Source organism: Octopus sinensis, linkage group LG17, assembly GCF_006345805.1.
Source record: "Octopus sinensis linkage group LG17, ASM634580v1, whole genome shotgun sequence".
Taxonomy (NCBI): domain Eukaryota; kingdom Metazoa; phylum Mollusca; class Cephalopoda; order Octopoda; family Octopodidae; genus Octopus; species Octopus sinensis.
This window is the reverse complement of record NC_043013.1, coordinates 5,772,288-5,789,026: the sequence shown is the minus strand read 5'-3', so window position 1 is coordinate 5,789,026 and position 16,739 is coordinate 5,772,288. Positions and strand designations below refer to the sequence as shown.

The 16,739-nt window shown below is 36.9% G+C and overlaps 1 protein-coding gene across 1 annotated transcript in view; it reads left to right on the top strand.

The window, feature by feature from the left end:
• Window positions 1-16,203, top strand: part of LOC115220868 (proliferation-associated protein 2G4) — a 41,861-nt gene extending 25,658 nt beyond the window's left edge. Inside the window, exons 5-13 of the mRNA XM_029791046.2 lie at window positions 373-465; window positions 1,957-2,020; window positions 3,462-3,540; window positions 5,319-5,397; window positions 6,928-7,006; window positions 8,823-8,874; window positions 10,976-11,070; window positions 12,355-12,482; window positions 14,174-16,203. Of these exons, the coding sequence (XP_029646906.1) occupies window positions 373-465; window positions 1,957-2,020; window positions 3,462-3,540; window positions 5,319-5,397; window positions 6,928-7,006; window positions 8,823-8,874; window positions 10,976-11,070; window positions 12,355-12,482; window positions 14,174-14,290 (786 nt within the window). The 3' untranslated portion in view covers window positions 14,291-16,203. The remainder of the gene's footprint in view (window positions 1-372; window positions 466-1,956; window positions 2,021-3,461; window positions 3,541-5,318; window positions 5,398-6,927; window positions 7,007-8,822; window positions 8,875-10,975; window positions 11,071-12,354; window positions 12,483-14,173) is intronic.
• Window positions 16,204-16,739: the final 536 nt, after the last annotated feature.

Sequence of the window (16,739 nt, the reverse complement as noted above, 5' to 3'; positions counted from 1 at the left end):
AACAAAGTATAACTGATTAACCGTTTTGTTACTAACCCGGCCAAAACCGGCTCTGGCTATGTGGTAAAATGTCTTGTTTTCATAAGTTTTGAATTAAAATATTCCACCAAACCTTAGTCACAATTTACATTCCTAGCACTAGCTTAATAATAACTAAGTTATTTTACTAAATTCTTTGGTATATTTAAAATAATTGAAAGAAACACAGAACATCTCAAAATAAATACAGTAACGAAAGGGTTAATCACAGTCAGTGTGTGTGGGGGGGGGTGATTGAAATAGCGACAGAGATAGTGATGATGATGATGGAAATTATGATAATGTCAAAGGTTAATTTTATTTAAACTTTTTATCTTTCTTTTTGTTGTTCAGGAAAACAAAGTGAAGGGCCGAAAAGCAGATGTTTGTCTTGCCGCCCACTTGGCCAGTGAAGCTGCGCTCCGCCTTGTAAAACCTGGAAATATTGTAAGTAGTTTTTTTTTTTATTATTACATATATATATATATATTATTATTTATTATTATTTCTTGATAATTGTATTATTTATTTATAACTAGGTTTATACTGTGTGTCTTTCAGAATGTCTTTTACATGGATACATGTTTGTGTTCCTCTTTATCGACATATCCTTGTTTGTGTGTGTGCATCATTTTGAAGTCTACTTTTCTTCCTTGCACAAACCAGACAGATTTTCTATGGCCAGGTACCTTTCCTGTCACAAATCCTCGCCTTTCCAAAGCAAAGTAATGGCTAGACATGTGTTTCATGGAAGCTTAGTTTACAATTGACAGACAATGTGAAGACATGGGTGCACACACGCACACATATGCTGAGCTTCTTTATCTTCCATGAAGCAAATCTACTCTCCAGGCTTTGGTTGACCTTGGGCTGTAGTAGAAGATACTGGCCAAGGTGCAGTGTAGTGGGTCTCAACCTGCCAAGATCATGTTGTTTAGGAAGCAATCTTGCTCTGCTATGTATTATGGACTTCTGCCTAGGAGTAGAATGGAAGTTGGTGACAGTCGCTATATGGTGAAAACTGTAATTGCCTGGGCCCAGAAATTCTGACCCTACATCATCAGGTAGGTGGGCAAAAAATGAGTTTGCAGGACCCTGACATAGTGTATGCCTGTAGCATAAGACTACAATGTATGGTGAGGTGGTGGTGGTGGTGGTGGTGGTGGTGTCTCAAGGCACTGAGTCTTACCATAAGGATGAGCTTAATTATTCTTATCCATAGCGCAGGAGTGGCTGTGTGGTAAGTAGCTTGCTAACCAACCACATGGTTCCGGGTTCAGTCCCACTGCGTGGCATCTTGGGCAAGTGTCTTCTGCTATAGCCTCGGGCTGACCAATGCCTTGTGAGTGGATTTGGTAGACGGAAACTGAAAGAAGCCCGTCGTATATATGTATATATATGTGTGTTTGTGTTTGACCCCTAGCATTGCTTGACAACCGATGCTGGTGTGTTTACGTCCTCGTCAATGAGCGGTTCGGCAAAAGAGACCGATAGAATAAGTACTGGGCTTACAAAGAATAAGTCCCGGGGTCGATTTGCTCGACTAAAGGCGGTGCTCCAGCATGGCCGCAGTCAAATGACTGAAACAAGTAAAAGAGAGTATAGGTAACTTTATTGGACATTAGTTGATCAAAGTGACCCCAGTACTTTTTTCATCTGTTTGTTACTTATTCTAACCATGTATTTTTTGCTGCACTATGTAAAATAATTCCGCACAGGGAAATACAAAAAGGCACAGCTATGCACACACACACAGCCACATTGACTTGTCTACCAAAATCACCCACAAGGTACTGGTTGGTCAATATCACTTGTCCAATCTACCATTGTCTGGGGCTGAACCTAAAACCACTCGGCCATGCCTGCACCAGTGTAAGAGATTATATAATTTCTGATATACATTTAATATTTATTTGTATTTCCTCTTTTGTATTGTAGAATTATACTGTCACTGATGCCATCCAGAAGGTAGCTGAATCTTTCAAGTGTAAACCTGTTGAAGGTAAATACTTTGATGGCTTTTTACACCTTATTTATCAGTCTTTCACTTTGCTATGGATGTAGGAGTCAGCTGGGGGAGTCTCAATGCTGTTGCTGGGTCTGCTAGATATAGGAGCTGGAGTTCCTCAAATTGCACCTGTCTGGCTTGAAAGGGAAAATTCTTATTGGACAATGTAGCTATAGGTTTAAAATTAGAACAGAGACTCGTGTAGTCTAGGGTGTTGCATTCACAACCAGAAGATTGTGGTTTCAATTCCTGGACTGGGTGGTGCATTGTGTTCTTGAGCCAGACACTTCATTTCACATTGCCCCAGTCCACTCAGCTGTAAAGGAGTAACCCGGCAATGGATTGGCATCCCATCCAGGGGAGAATCTTGCTATCTCACCCACTTATATGCTGTGGAAATTAGATAATCAGCCCTATGAGTGTTGGGACTCAATGCAGTAATGTCCAGTCACGATGGAGGTGTATGTCAATCAGTCCTGATATGGGATTAACAACAATTTATTGGTTTCAGCAGGGAAAAATGGCAATATTTTAAACTGTTTATATGTTGACATCTCCACTGTATCCTTTTGTAGAATGGTGCTAATATCCTGAAAAGCAATGCAGTTCCAAACCCCCCATTTAGTTATTCAATTAATTTGGTCTTCTGACTTTGCTCATGGGTTGAAGTGGTAGATATACCTCATGTATATTTTGTCATATTTTTTGAAGAACCAGTTTTTTTTCCAGTGATTGGACAATAGTTCAGGATGTGTGTAGTGATTGATATATTAGGGATGTCCATCATTAATGTAAAAATATGTTCTACTATGATGATCGCTGAACCTTTTTACTAAAAGAAGACAACTTTCCATTATCCTCTTTTTCACCCTCTCCTCTCTCAACAATGGCACTTACAAGAGTCCATGTGTGATTTGCCATCTTCTATTCATCAAAATTAATAGAGTCCTCTGTTGGTGCTACTTCAGCATGCACTCTGCTGTCTATAGTTTATGCTGTGAAATGACCTGATCTAGGTCCGGGTTAGACTGCATGCTAGAGAGGCACTTCTCTATCTTCTTCAATGGTCCAGAGAGTCTCCGATTGCCGTTGTAATAGTTAGTAATAAATAGGTTATTAACCATTTGTCAATGTTAGTATTACAAGTGTGTGATAGAACTGCAGTTCCTTTTAACCTCTTCAACTACTAGCAGGCCATTCACCCATTGTGGAAGTAGTTGTAAAGGAAGAAGCTAAGGTAAATTAACCCCAATTTACCAGAGAGTAAATGTCATCCTGATTGCATCCTTTTTCCTATGTAGCTGTTTCATCTTTCCAAACACCTTGATCCTATTCACGCACACATGGAACCAAATATTTCAATGTTAATCTTATCTTGACAATATCATCATCCCAAAATGTCTGGATCCCCTAATTTTGTGACCTTTTATTGCAGGGATGTTATCACATCAGCTAAAGAAGCATGTGATTGATGGTGAGAAGGCCATCATTTTGAACCCTACAGATGCCCAAAGGTAAGCGATGCATTTCCGAAAGGAATTTATGATGATACAGAACCAATATTGTTGGTGAGGCTTGAATTCCTAGGCAGGGTCTTGGTAGCATTGGACTACCAAAGCACAGTTTGAATTATCACTCTCTTTCACTTGTTTCAGTCATTTGACTGCAGCCATGCAGTCAAATCAACCCCAAGGCTTATTCTATTGGTCTGTTTTGCTGAACCGCTAAGTTACAAGGATGTAAACACACCGCCATCAGTTGTCAAGCAATGTTGGGGGAGCAAACACAACACAGACACACAAGCATACACACACACACACACATATATATATACGGTGGGCTTTTTTCAGTTTCTGTCTACCAAATCCACTCACAAGGTTTTGGTTGGCCCAAGGCTATAGTAGAAGATACTTGCCCAAGGTGCCACGCATGGGACTGAACCCAGAACCATGTAGTTGGTAAGATAGCACCTTGTCTGAGACTGTCCTGGTTCTATGATGCAAACTTGAATCAAATTAAAAACCTTCCATCAAAATTTCATGTTACTTAGCTGTTCCAAACACTTAATAACAAGAGAGATACTTTCATAAATTCTTCATTATTTTCAAATTTTCTTAAACAGGCAATGTATTTCAACCGAAATATTGTAACAAAAGGTTTAAGATTGAGAGAAAATGTTGAACAGGAATTCATCTAATGCATTGGCAGTAAACCTCAAAACTGCTATATCTAAGCCTGTGTAACCATTCATGATACCCAGTGTAATTTCAAAAAGTGGTGGAATTATTTAAAACCATTTTGTTACCAATATTTTTGCTGTTTCTAATGGTGTTTCTGCATCGAAACTAATTATTAACTAATTGTATCATAAAATACACATTTCAATGCTTATCAAAAAAAACAAATGTTAATTTGTTTATATACATTCTGTTGCCTCGTTTCACTTGTGAAAATAGTGAAGAATTGGTGAAATAGCTTTGTCATTCATGTAGTCCCACCCATGCCAGCATGGAAGGCAGATGTTAAACAATGATGATGTTATTCAGTCAAATGTTACCTGTGTTTTTTTTTTCTCACATTGTTTTTAATTAATTATGCATTATCATATAACTTTTGAGGTTTTAGCGATGTAATTGTTTATTTGTAGAATAACATTGTAGGGAAAGTGTGAAAGGCCAGATCTGGATGGTTTGCACCTAAACAGGTTGAATATGTGGGCTGCTTTGATAAAGGGTTAAAGAAGCTTTTGTTTAAAACATAAATAAACATGAAAATTTCATGGGCAAATCAGATTAGATTATTTAACCTTTTCGTTACTGTATTTATTTTGAAATGCTTTGTTTCCTTTCAATTAATTTAAAATCTGACAAAGAATTTAGTAAAATAACTTATCATTAAGCTAGTTTTAGGAACATAAAAAATTGTGGCAAAAGTTTAGTGGAAGATTTTAATTCAAAACTTATGGAAACAAGAACCAGAGCTGGTTTGGTAACATAAGGGTTAAATTAATTTAAATTGGGAAGTTTGCGTCCCATAATCAAGGGTAAACTCAAGTGAGTTGGTATCAAAAGGGTTTAAAAAAATGTTCATAAAAAGTCTTCGTTTCTAAGCTTATAAATATCAGGCATATATAAGTAGGATTTTTTATTTCATTTTGCACAAACACTTAATCTGTTTGTGAAGATTTTAAATGTTAAACTAGACTTTTTGTTTCTTTTAATTTTCTTTTTTACATCCGTAACCTTTTTTTATATATATATTCTTTTTTTTTTGTTCAATTTCTTTTGTGTAGGAAAGATCACGAGAAATGTGAATTTGAAGTGCACGATGTGTATGCCATTGATATTTTAGTCAGCACTGGTGAAGGAAAGGTAAATACTTGGTATTACGATTTGCAATTATATAATGCGGAGAGAAATGTTGTTTTCTGTGATGTCTTGTAGTGAAGGCTATCATCCTGTTCTTATGAAGTCCCGAAGAAGCTTAAAAATAACTGATTCATTAGGTCAAAAGATGGTCATCATTGCTGTTGAGCCATGACCTTCCTGCTGTATATTTGGACATTGGGTTCTAAGATTGCATTATCCATTATCATCATCATCAGCACCATGACCATCTAATGTCCATTTTCCATGCTGGCATGGGTTGAACAATTCTACAGGGGCTGGCAAGTCAGAAGGCTGCATCAGGCTCCAGAGCCTGCTTTGACATGGTTTCTACAGCTAGATGGCCTTCCTAAGAATCATTCTTTATATATATATATATATATATATATATATATATATATATATATAATAATTATTATTTTAAAGGACTCTAAGATGCACTTTGAGAGAGGTTTGGCTGTTCTTTCAACGAAGCAGTCATCGATTTCTTTGTAATATATTTAGTGAGAGAAAACTGCATGTAGTTTAAGTTTAAATTTAACCTTTTCTAGTACAAATGTGACTATCAGCATTTGAAGTAGACTGGTTAAAGTGGCCAGCTGGAGCAGGTCAAAGATTCTTCATGGTTCTGGTTTGGAGATCACTCTACAGTAGCTACACTTCAACAGAAGGGCACAGAGAGAAAGAGAGAGATATGAATATCATCATCATTTTATGGTCCACTTTTTCGTGCTTGTGTGGGTTGGACAGTTTGATGCATTTTCTATGGTCAGATATGATTTTGTTGTAGACTATTGGAAATGAATGACACTGCTTGTATGACAGTGGTACTCATTTACAACTTTCATGTGAGTTCAAGACAAGGAGACACTCACATACATTTCTTTTACTTTCCATCTACAAAATCTATGTACAGGGCTTTTGTTGCCCCAGAACTATAATAGAAAGCATTTGCCGAAGGTGTCATGCAATGGAACTGAACACCTAACCATGTGGTTTGGAAGCATACTTCTTAACCACAACTGTGCCTGTGTAACATATGTCATTGTGCAGTATCTTGGGCCAATTCCCCCCCCCCTTTTCTTTTTGCCTAACCTCAGTTTGAGAGGTGAACAGTAAATTTGACTGACTGACTGGGACCATGGCAATACTCCAGTCCATACCAACATGGAAAGTGGATATAAAATGATGAGATTGTGTGTGAGTATCAAGATAAATATGAAAACCGATTCACTTGGGCTTTCAAATACAAATCTCATGTGATATTTGTTCTGTCCCTGTTAGCTAGATAATCCCCTAACACTCACCACCATTAGTGCAGTTAACCAATAATTGGAAACCAGAAACCAATGGTGCTGTTTATACTTTGATACTTTGATAGGTTTCGGCCATGTCTAACTTAATAGCACCACCTGCAAACTTTTGTGATATATCAGGATTAGGTCTGAAGAGGTTTGTGTCGAGTCCATTTCATTGAAAAAGTAATAATTACAATTGTAATATTTTATTTTAAAGGGAAAAGAAGTTGACACAAGGACGACAATCTACAAGAAAAAAGATGCGATTTACCAATTGAAGATGAGAGTCTCTCGCCGTAAGTTTTTGTTTTTAAATTAGAAATTTACCCACATGACTCACTGGGTTGAACATCAAACTTTTATGACAAAGGTAGGCACGGCCATGTGATTTAGAAGTTTGCTTCAGAACCACACAGTTTAAGGTTGGTTTCCCATCCCCTTCATGGACACTGTCACTTGGTGTCTTCTGTTATAACTATCCATGCTTGCATTGTATTTATTGAGGTAGATTTTTCTCTGGCCAGATGTCCTTCCTGTCACCAACCATCACCTGTTTCCAACCAAGCTAACACTTTCCCATAGCTAGACATGTTTTTTGCAGAAAACTAGAAGCAAACAACCTTACCTGTATGATGATGTTGATGCTTATTAACAATTATGTGATTTCTAAACACACACACACACACACACGTGTATGTGTGTTTGTATCTCTTTGTTTTACTATTGTGTTATTGTTGTAAATGAATGTTATTCCTTTTCAATATTCTGCATAAATATTTCTGGCCCTTAGAAACAGGAAGAGCATCCAGATAGATAAAATTTGCCACAGTGAACTCTGACCAATGCAAGCTTGGGGAAGTGGGCATTAGATGGTGGCAGCGGCGGCAACAGCAGCTGATGCTGATAACGCCGACGACATTGAAGATATAAATTTGTAAATGTTGTGCGTATATGTTTGATGGGTTGACAACTAAGAATTTCTGGCCATTGAGGAACTGAAACAGTTGTGAAATTAATGTCTGTTGTCATTTGTAACTGAGTGACAACCAGTTTGAAGACTACAAGTTCATACCACATCTTCATGCTTCTTCAGTGGACTGGCAGATTGCTTTTTAGTTACACTGGTGGCTGGAGAAATAGAAGTGCCAGTCTCTCAATGATCAACTGCTACTGGTTAGGTATCAATAACACCCTGGGGTAATTTTATTTACTACCCTTTACTACATCTTTCAAAATTGGTAACTTTTTTGTCAATGTTAGAAATTATTTCAAGATGGTGGATTGCTAGAATCATTAGAAATGTCTTATAGTGTTTATTTCGACTTTTTACATTCTGAGTTCAAATCTACCATGACTTTCCTGTTGGGGTCAGTTAAATAAAATATCAGCCGAGCACTGGGGTTAATGCTATCTGCTTAATAATTCCCCTCAAAATTACTGGACTTGTGCATAAATCAGAAACCAGGTTGTCTCTGATAATGCAGCTCAATAGATGATGGTAAGGGCACTCATCTGTAACTAAAACTCCTACTCCCAATATTGTACACAATATTGGCGGTTTTAAAAAAGGATTGTGACAGGCCTTCACAACCACCACCACCATCTTGGTGAGGGGTGGGGAAGGGAGAAACTGGAGTTTAGTAGATTCTGCTTCAATAGTGGAGGTGTGTAGCTTAGTGGTTAGGGTGTTGGACTCCTGATTGTAAAATTGTGGTTTCGATTTCTGGATGTGTTGATGTGCTGTGTCCTTGACCAAAACACTTCGTTTCGCATTGCTCCAGTCCACTCAGCTGGCAAAAATGAGTAACCCTGCGATGAACTGGTGCCCTGCCCAGGTGGGGAATTTGGAAACTGGCCCTTATGTGTTTTTTATGACTCAGGAAGGTAAATTTACCCATTTACCTTTTCTGCCTCAATAACAACCCACTCCATGTTGGAAAAAAATTAAAAGCAAAATAAGCCCTCCAAAAAAGTATTTTTGTGGGGCAGTAAAATTGATGACGTGGATGAAATTGTTTGGTATTGATATAAATAGGATGGATTGTAAAAAAAAAAGATTCTGATGAAATTGTGTATATGATTTAATTTGATCTTTTTTTTTTTCTCTTTTAGAAATTTTCAGTGAAGTTGATAAAAAATATGGGCTGATGCCTTTCACAGTACGGTAAGTAACTCAGATTATATCATGACAGTCAGTGAAAGTTGATATGAAAGGTTTCAACCTATGAGATCGACCTGCCTGGTTTTATGTTACAAACTATTTTAAAATTATTTAAATTGAATTTTTCACCACAATGTGTGTTTTAATCACCACCTTAATAATGACAAGTTATTTTAGTAAATTCTTAGTAATTTTCAAAATTAATTCAAACAAGCGCAGGTGTGGCTGTGTGGTAAGAAGCTTGCTTCCCAACCACATGGTTCCAGGTTCAGCCCCACTGCATGGCACCTTGAGCCAACCAAAGCCTTGTGAATGGATTTGGTAGGTGGAAACTGAAAGAAGCCTGTTGTGTGTGTGTACCCCCACCATTGCTTGGCAACTGATACTGGTGTGTTTATGTCGCTGTAACTTAGCAATTTGGCAAAAGAGACAAATAGAATAAGTTCTAGGCTTGCAAAAGGATAAGTTTTGGGGGTGATTTCTTTGACTGAAACCCTTCAAGGCTCTGCTCCAGCTTGGCCGCAGTCAAATGACTGAAGGAAAATAATAAAAGACTAGCAGTGCAATAGATACTTAGTAACAAAATGGTTCAAATACACCAGAGTCATTGATCCCTGTCCTGCTAGCTTTGATGCCAATCTACTAAAATTACAGCCATGTCCACTTTACATTTTAGTAATGATACACAGGGCATCCAGCCATAGAAACTATGCCAAACAGACATGTAACCTGAACAGCCCCTGTCTAACCACCCAACCCACGTCAGCATTAAATGATGAGGATGATGACTCACCTGTAAAAATATACACTCTTGCAATATACAAATGGCCTGACCTCCCCTATGCTATGAAACTATAATTACCAGTGTTTTACTCTTTTACTTGTTTCAGTCATTTGACTGCAGCCATGCTGGAGCACCACCTTTAGTCGAGCAAATCGACCCCGGGACTTATTCTTTGTAAGCCCAGTACTTATTCTATCAGTCTCTTTTTGCCGAACCGCTAAGTGACAGGGGACGTAAACACACCAGCATCGGTTGTCAAGCGACGGTGGGGGGACAAACACACACACACACACACACACATACATATACATATATATACACACATATATGACAGGCTTCTTTCAGTTTCCGTCTACCAAATCCACTCACAAGGCATTGGTCGGCCCGGAGCTATAGCAGAAGACACTTGCTCAAGATGCCACGCAGTGGGACTGAACCCGGAACCGTGTGGTTGGTAAGCAAGCTACTTGATACACAGCCACTCCTGCAGCTATTTAACAATATTTTTTTTTTCATTGCTGTAATCCACTTGGTTGGCATCAATGAGCTGTACCTGTACCTCAATGGGCCAGCTTGTCACATTGGGTGTGTCAGGCTGAATCTGCCTGAGAACTCTGTTATGGGTATGTGTGTCTGTGGAGTGCTCGGCCACTTACATGTTAACCCATTGTCTGCCATGAGCCCCATTTGGGGATCTGCTAAAAACAGTCTCACTGCCGGTTGTTCGTTGTATTTAAAGTGAATTGCTTAAGTACATTGCATTTGCAGAGGTGGGTTTAACAATATTTAGGAGTTAAAAGTTTGTCATTATTAGCTGTGGTTAATTTTATGTCATCAACTCTTCCTCTTTTTCCATTCATGAACATATTTTAGGTTCAATGTTGGCTAATATGCATGCTGATATATTCTATAGTACATTATAGTGACGAAACTAAATATTTTAAAACCTAATTAACTTCTCTGGTACTAACCTACCTGATGCTTTCTCTGGTTCTATGACAAAACTTTCCTGTTTTAAAATAATCTAAGGTTCATGTTTATGTTTCAAAGATCTGATGAATAATGAGTTATTTTAGTAAATTTTTCATTATTTAAAAAATTAACTGGGACAAATGCAGTGTGATCTAGTAGAAATAGGATAAGAGTCAAAAGGGGTTACATAGGAGCTAAATTAGTGGAACACTGGAATGAAATGGGTTTGTGCCTATATTCCACTGTTCTGGGGTTTTAAAATTAAATTCCCATTTGTTAAAGAGGTTATGTGCGACCTTGTGCTTCATTGATCCTTTATCTCTCTAATTGGTTATTGTTGTATTTCAGATTGTTTGAAGATGAAAAGAAGGCTAAAATGGGATTGATGGAGTGTGTCAAGCATGAGTTGATGCAACCTTACAATGTTCTTTTTGAAAAAGAAGGTATATATTTCTGTTATTGATTTATTGAAGAGAGAGAGAGACTTTGTGTCTTCATTTAATTAACTCAGGACTTGTTATTGTAAACATCTGAAACTAATGGGAGAGAGAGGTGTTGTTGAGGGAGTAATGCCAAAATGGTCTGCAGTTGACAATGGTTAAGAACTGGTTAAATTTCGTATTATTGAATACAAACTTCTCAGATTTTGCCTCAACTGTTCAGCATATAAATCAGTTGTATCTGGACCAGGTGCTACCTGTTTTCTGATCATAACTGGCCTCCCATATCCACGCTGCAATATTCTAAAATTAAAGTATCACATCATAAAAATCCTTTAGCTTCAAGATAATGTGAGATAAAGCCATTTCAACCTAATTGTGATTGTTAATATTGTGAAATTTTAACATTTGATTTTTTTTTTTTTTTTCAACATTTGAGATGGAGGTTGATTCTTCTATAATTACCAATATTTTCAGGACTCCATTATGGCAGTCTAGTCACCAGAGTAATTTAGATGCTAAAGGGTTTAAACCTTTACCATTCAGCTGTGGTAGCCATTTATCTCCTGCAGCAAGACACCTGTTCCCCTCTCTTTATAATACTTTTGGTCTCTCAACACCCGACACAGAGCCAGCTCTCTTAAAACTGCAGCCGCTGCTCTGTCAAGCAAACTTGTCTTGCAAGTTACTTGGTGACCTCGATGGTGCCAGGGCCATGTAAAGAGTACCCAATACACTCTGCGAAGTGTTTGGAAGTAGGAATGGCATCCAGCCATTGAAACCATCCAACTGAATGTTATAGTATATAGTATAGAAAGCAGGGTTTTCCACTCTGGCATAATAATTTATTTTTTATTAGATTTTTAGACTTGTAAGCACTTCCTGTCTCCATCTATTTTATGGCTTTGGCTGTGGTATATCTTAGCCTGTCTCTGGCATTAGAGAAGTTTTCTCTAACAAGACTAAACAATTTTTAATATTTCACATTTCTTCCATCTATTACTTTCACTTTGAGCCAGATTTTCACAACTGAATACCCTGCTACCTTTGCGCAACACTATCACAGTTTTTATTCGAAATTACGGCTTTCCTATATAGGTTGCCCTCTCTGCATCTTGCAGCAGAGGCCATATTTCTATTGTACGATTAGGGAAGGACTATTTCGATATAGTGACTTTGCCGCAGATCATCCAGTTTCTTAGACTGACCCCATCACTGCCTGACATGGAACTTCAAGTTAACTTTTGTAATTGAAATTGTTTTTGTTTTCTGTTCATTTGTTGTCAGGAGAGTTTGTTGCCCAGTTTAAATTCACTATAATATTAATGCCAAACGGACCATTGAAAATCACCAACCCGCCTTTTGATAGCTCTATTTATGAATCAGAACATTCAGTAACTGATGAAAAGTTGAAGGTGAGTAATCTGCAGTCTCTGTTATGGTGGGGTTTTTTGTTTTTTTTTTTATATTTGGTTTATATTGGTTTGATATGGTCGTTGCCCGACTGGCCGTCGTGCCAGTGGCACATAAAAGCATCCACTACACTCCCAGAGTGGCTGGCGTTAGGAAGGGCAACCAGCTGTAGAGACTGCCAGGTCAGATTGGAGCCTGGTGCAGCTCTCAGGCTCACCAGTCCTCATTCAAACCATCCAGCCCATGCCAGCATGGGAAGTGAATGTTAAACGACGGTGATGAGGAGGAGGAGGAGGAGGAGATGACAATTCACTGTATTGGACTGTTTAGCATCCAACATGGGTTTATATTTCAATTAATTTTCAAAATAACGAAGAATTTAATAGAATAGCTTTGTCGTTATTATCCTTTTAGCATTCAGATTATTCTGTCAGATATAAGGAATTTTTAAAATTCATATTGTTTTGAATTAATCATTCATTCTTTTGTAGCTTTGAAGTTTTGATGATGTGATTGTATATTTTATAGTGGTACTGAAGGGTATGTGTGATAGGCAGGATCTGGCTGGTTAGTACATAAAACAAGTAACATATTCAAGCCAGATTATAGCCAGTTTAAAAGCGAAAGAGAACTGGAATGTTGTATTACAATTAAAAGTTTATATTAGAACTAGTGGTGATGGCAGGCAAGTAAAAATCAAAAGGCTGAGTTAGCTACAGCTAGGTCTTGTATTTGTGTTGTTACTGTTCTGTTTAGGTATATTATTAATGTTTGGCTAGCCAAGAAGCAGGTTACCCAATCAGTTCGTTAACAGGTATCCAGCTAGCCAACTGTGAAATGAGAATGTAACTTCAGATGTCTGTTTCCAAACTTGAAATGATTGGCCTGATCCTGACCTGTTTAATTAACTCGTTTAGCATTTCAGATTCTTCTTCTAAATGAAATGCTCGTTTATTAACATTCTCTTCAATTAATCATACATTATCTTCTAGTTTTGAGATTTCAATGATGTGAAATACTGTTAGTATGACATTGTTGGGTAGGTGTAACAGACCAGATATGGCCTGTTTGAGCATTAAACAAGTAGAATATTTCGGCTGGTTTAAATGCCATGTCTATACCTATCTGACAATGTCATTCTAAAAATAATTACATTAACAAAATCTCAAAGCTACAAAATAAAGTTATTTCTACCTAAATATGTTTATAAAGATGAAATTTTCAACAGCTCATAGTTTTGTTTTATTTTTGTTCCAATGTTTGAAGTGGAGATGAATATTTTTGTTATTACCAACATGGTTACAAGCCTGTTTAATTCAGGTGTGGCTGTGTGGTAAGATGCTCGCTTCCCTACCACATGGTTCTAGGTTCAGTTCCATTGCATGACACCTTGGGCAAGTGTTTTCTACTATACCTCTGATCCAACCAAAGATAGAGAGTGGATTTGAGTGTGTGTGTTTGTGTATCTCATTGTCTAGACAATGTGTGGTGGTTGTAAGTGATTGCCACAGCCATAAAAGCAATGTTGTTCATTTCCAATATTCTGTGGGAACCTGTCTGGCCATGGGCATTTGTGACTTTGCTTGGAAACGGGTGAGGTTTAGGTCACTGGAAGAGCATCATGCTGAAACTTGAATTCTTTCCCTCTTCCAAACCACTCGTTCATCAAGAGTTGTTTATCCTTCCATTTCAGGCTCTTTTAGCAAGTTCAGCTGAACGGAAATGTGTAAAGAAGAAGAAGAAAAAAGCCGACCGAATGATGGCTGAGAATGCAGATGCCATCCAAAAATGTGAAGGGAAGGTCCATTGATGATAAACTGATGGTGAACCAACTGTACTTGGCCTGGAATATCTGCCTCTAGCAAATTACTTGCTGCTGGCTTGTAGTTCAAAGGACATGTAGCTTTTTTATAAGAGACTGCTTGCTACTGGTTTGGTTTGCCACACCATTACCAGTTCAAAGCAGTCAATTTCTCTCTCTCTCTCTCTCTTTCTCTCTATTTACAGCTCTCTCTCTCTCTCTCTCTCTCTGATTCCCAATGTCTAAAAGTGGACAATTTATGTTAAAAGCTGAGTAATTTTAAAGAAATGTCACTTGGAAAATCATAGACAAGAAGCTTTTTTTTCTTCTTTTTTTGTCATACTAGTCCATTTTACATATTTTATTTTTTTATGCATATGTATATGCACGTATATATATATAATATATATATGTGTGTGTGTGTATATATACATATACATACACATATATATATATATATATATACACACACACATATATATAGCTGCTATTCAACAGTTATCACAGAAAACAGGCTCAAGCTTAACTAGCTTTTTTATTTTTATAATTTTTTGGTTCCACTTAAAATATTGTAAATTTAATTTGAAAAAAAGGGAGAGGAAACAAAACAATATCAAAGCATTAAATCTTTCAGAAAATTAAATTTACTTGTGGATTCTATAAATAGCTTATTAAACCATTAATTACAATGATTCCAAGGGTAACCAAGGTTGAGTTGATTAAAAGATCAGATGAACCAATCTTCTGAAGAAATTAGCCAGGAATTTGCATCTCCTTTGCTTTCTGCACCTGAATAAGATATCTGTGGAGAATTTGTCTTTATTTACTCAGCTGGAAAATGGGTAAAGTTGCTCAGAAAAAGACTCATGTCTTATCTTTGGGTGAGTGCATCTCATCAGTTTGAATGCCAACAGAAAAGCAGGAGATAAGAGCATTGACCTAAAATACATTTTGGTTCGTGGGATGGTTAGCTTTAACGAATATCTTCCAAAAGAGACGCATACGAGGAATTTGTAATGAGGACCAAACAAAAAGGGGTGTTGATGTTTTAAAAATATCTGGGTATGGTGATAAGTATATATTTTGCTAGAATATACTTGCTTGACAAACAGCATAAGCATATTGGTGATTAGCAGTTAACCGTCAATTGCTTTAAAATATTAATTACCAATCTTTTGCTGTTTCTCCAGCTTCTCTTACCTCGAGATATGTTTACGAACTCAAAATTAACCTGCTGTGATAAATCTTTTTTCCCCCTTCTTCCTAGTTCTGGAAAATTGGTCTGGTTAAATAGATTTAACTTTTCGTTATTTCTAAACTTGTGAAGCTGTCCTTTCATTATCCGTGTGTCCTAAACTCTGCTTTCGTTTTTGGTCATTTAAGAAATACAGTTTCTACTTTTTTTCTTTATATATTCATTTTTAGTTTTTATGTTTTATTCAGGTCTGTAAGGAACCTTTTTTCTTTCTTTCTTCTTGCAGTAAAATTCCATAAAAAAACTTTCAAATCTTTGCTAATATTTTACAAACAACACCAAAAAGGGGGAAAAAAAACAAAACAAAAAATGCCAATTTTGCACACAATTATTAGAATTTTATAAAAGAGAAAAAGAGCCTTTTTTTTCTTTCAAATTTCTTTTTCTTTTCTAAAAGGAAAGGGGGAAAAAAAACTCCAAAAGACAAACCACATTTCTTTGCAATGGAATCAACTTTTAGAAACTGTTCTGTCCAGTGACTTTTTAGCAAGTAAAACTGTTATTTGTTGGAATATGTGGAGGCATTGTTATGTGGAAGTTTTTTGACAAGAGCTTCTCACAGTTAATTCTTTCCAGGGAGTGCCGTGGGTGAGACTCAGGTTCATTTTGGATCACAATAAACAGCTGTGGACGGTAGTAACTGGTCATAGCTTGAATGTATTATTGATGCCTGTCTACTTTGATTTCTCTCACTGAGACTCACATGTTTTTTATGTTTTATTGAGATTTATTGTTTGTTTTCTTTTTCTTGCTTGTATTCTCCCTACTTCAAGGTAATCCAACAAATATCCAATGTGACACCTGACTCAGTCACTGGGTAAAAAAAATTTCCAATTATATATATTCCTGTTTTTATATCCATCAATCTTTGTTGAGTGAATTATTCATTATGATGCACACATGTATATCATGACTGATACACTGTTCACTTTCCTGAATTTTGTACATAATTCTATGTACTGTACCTGCACCTTTGATGAGTTGTAGTGCACCTGAGTATAATACACAATAATTTCATTATCATTATTTATCATCATCCTCATTTTAACCCTTTAACATTCAGATTACTCTCTCAAATGTAATGCTTCTCTATTCGGTTTTAAATTAATCATGCATTATCTTGTAGGTTCGAGATTTCAATGATGTGATTGTTTATTTTTAGAATGACATTGTTGAGTAAGTGTAAGAGACTAGATAAGTCTG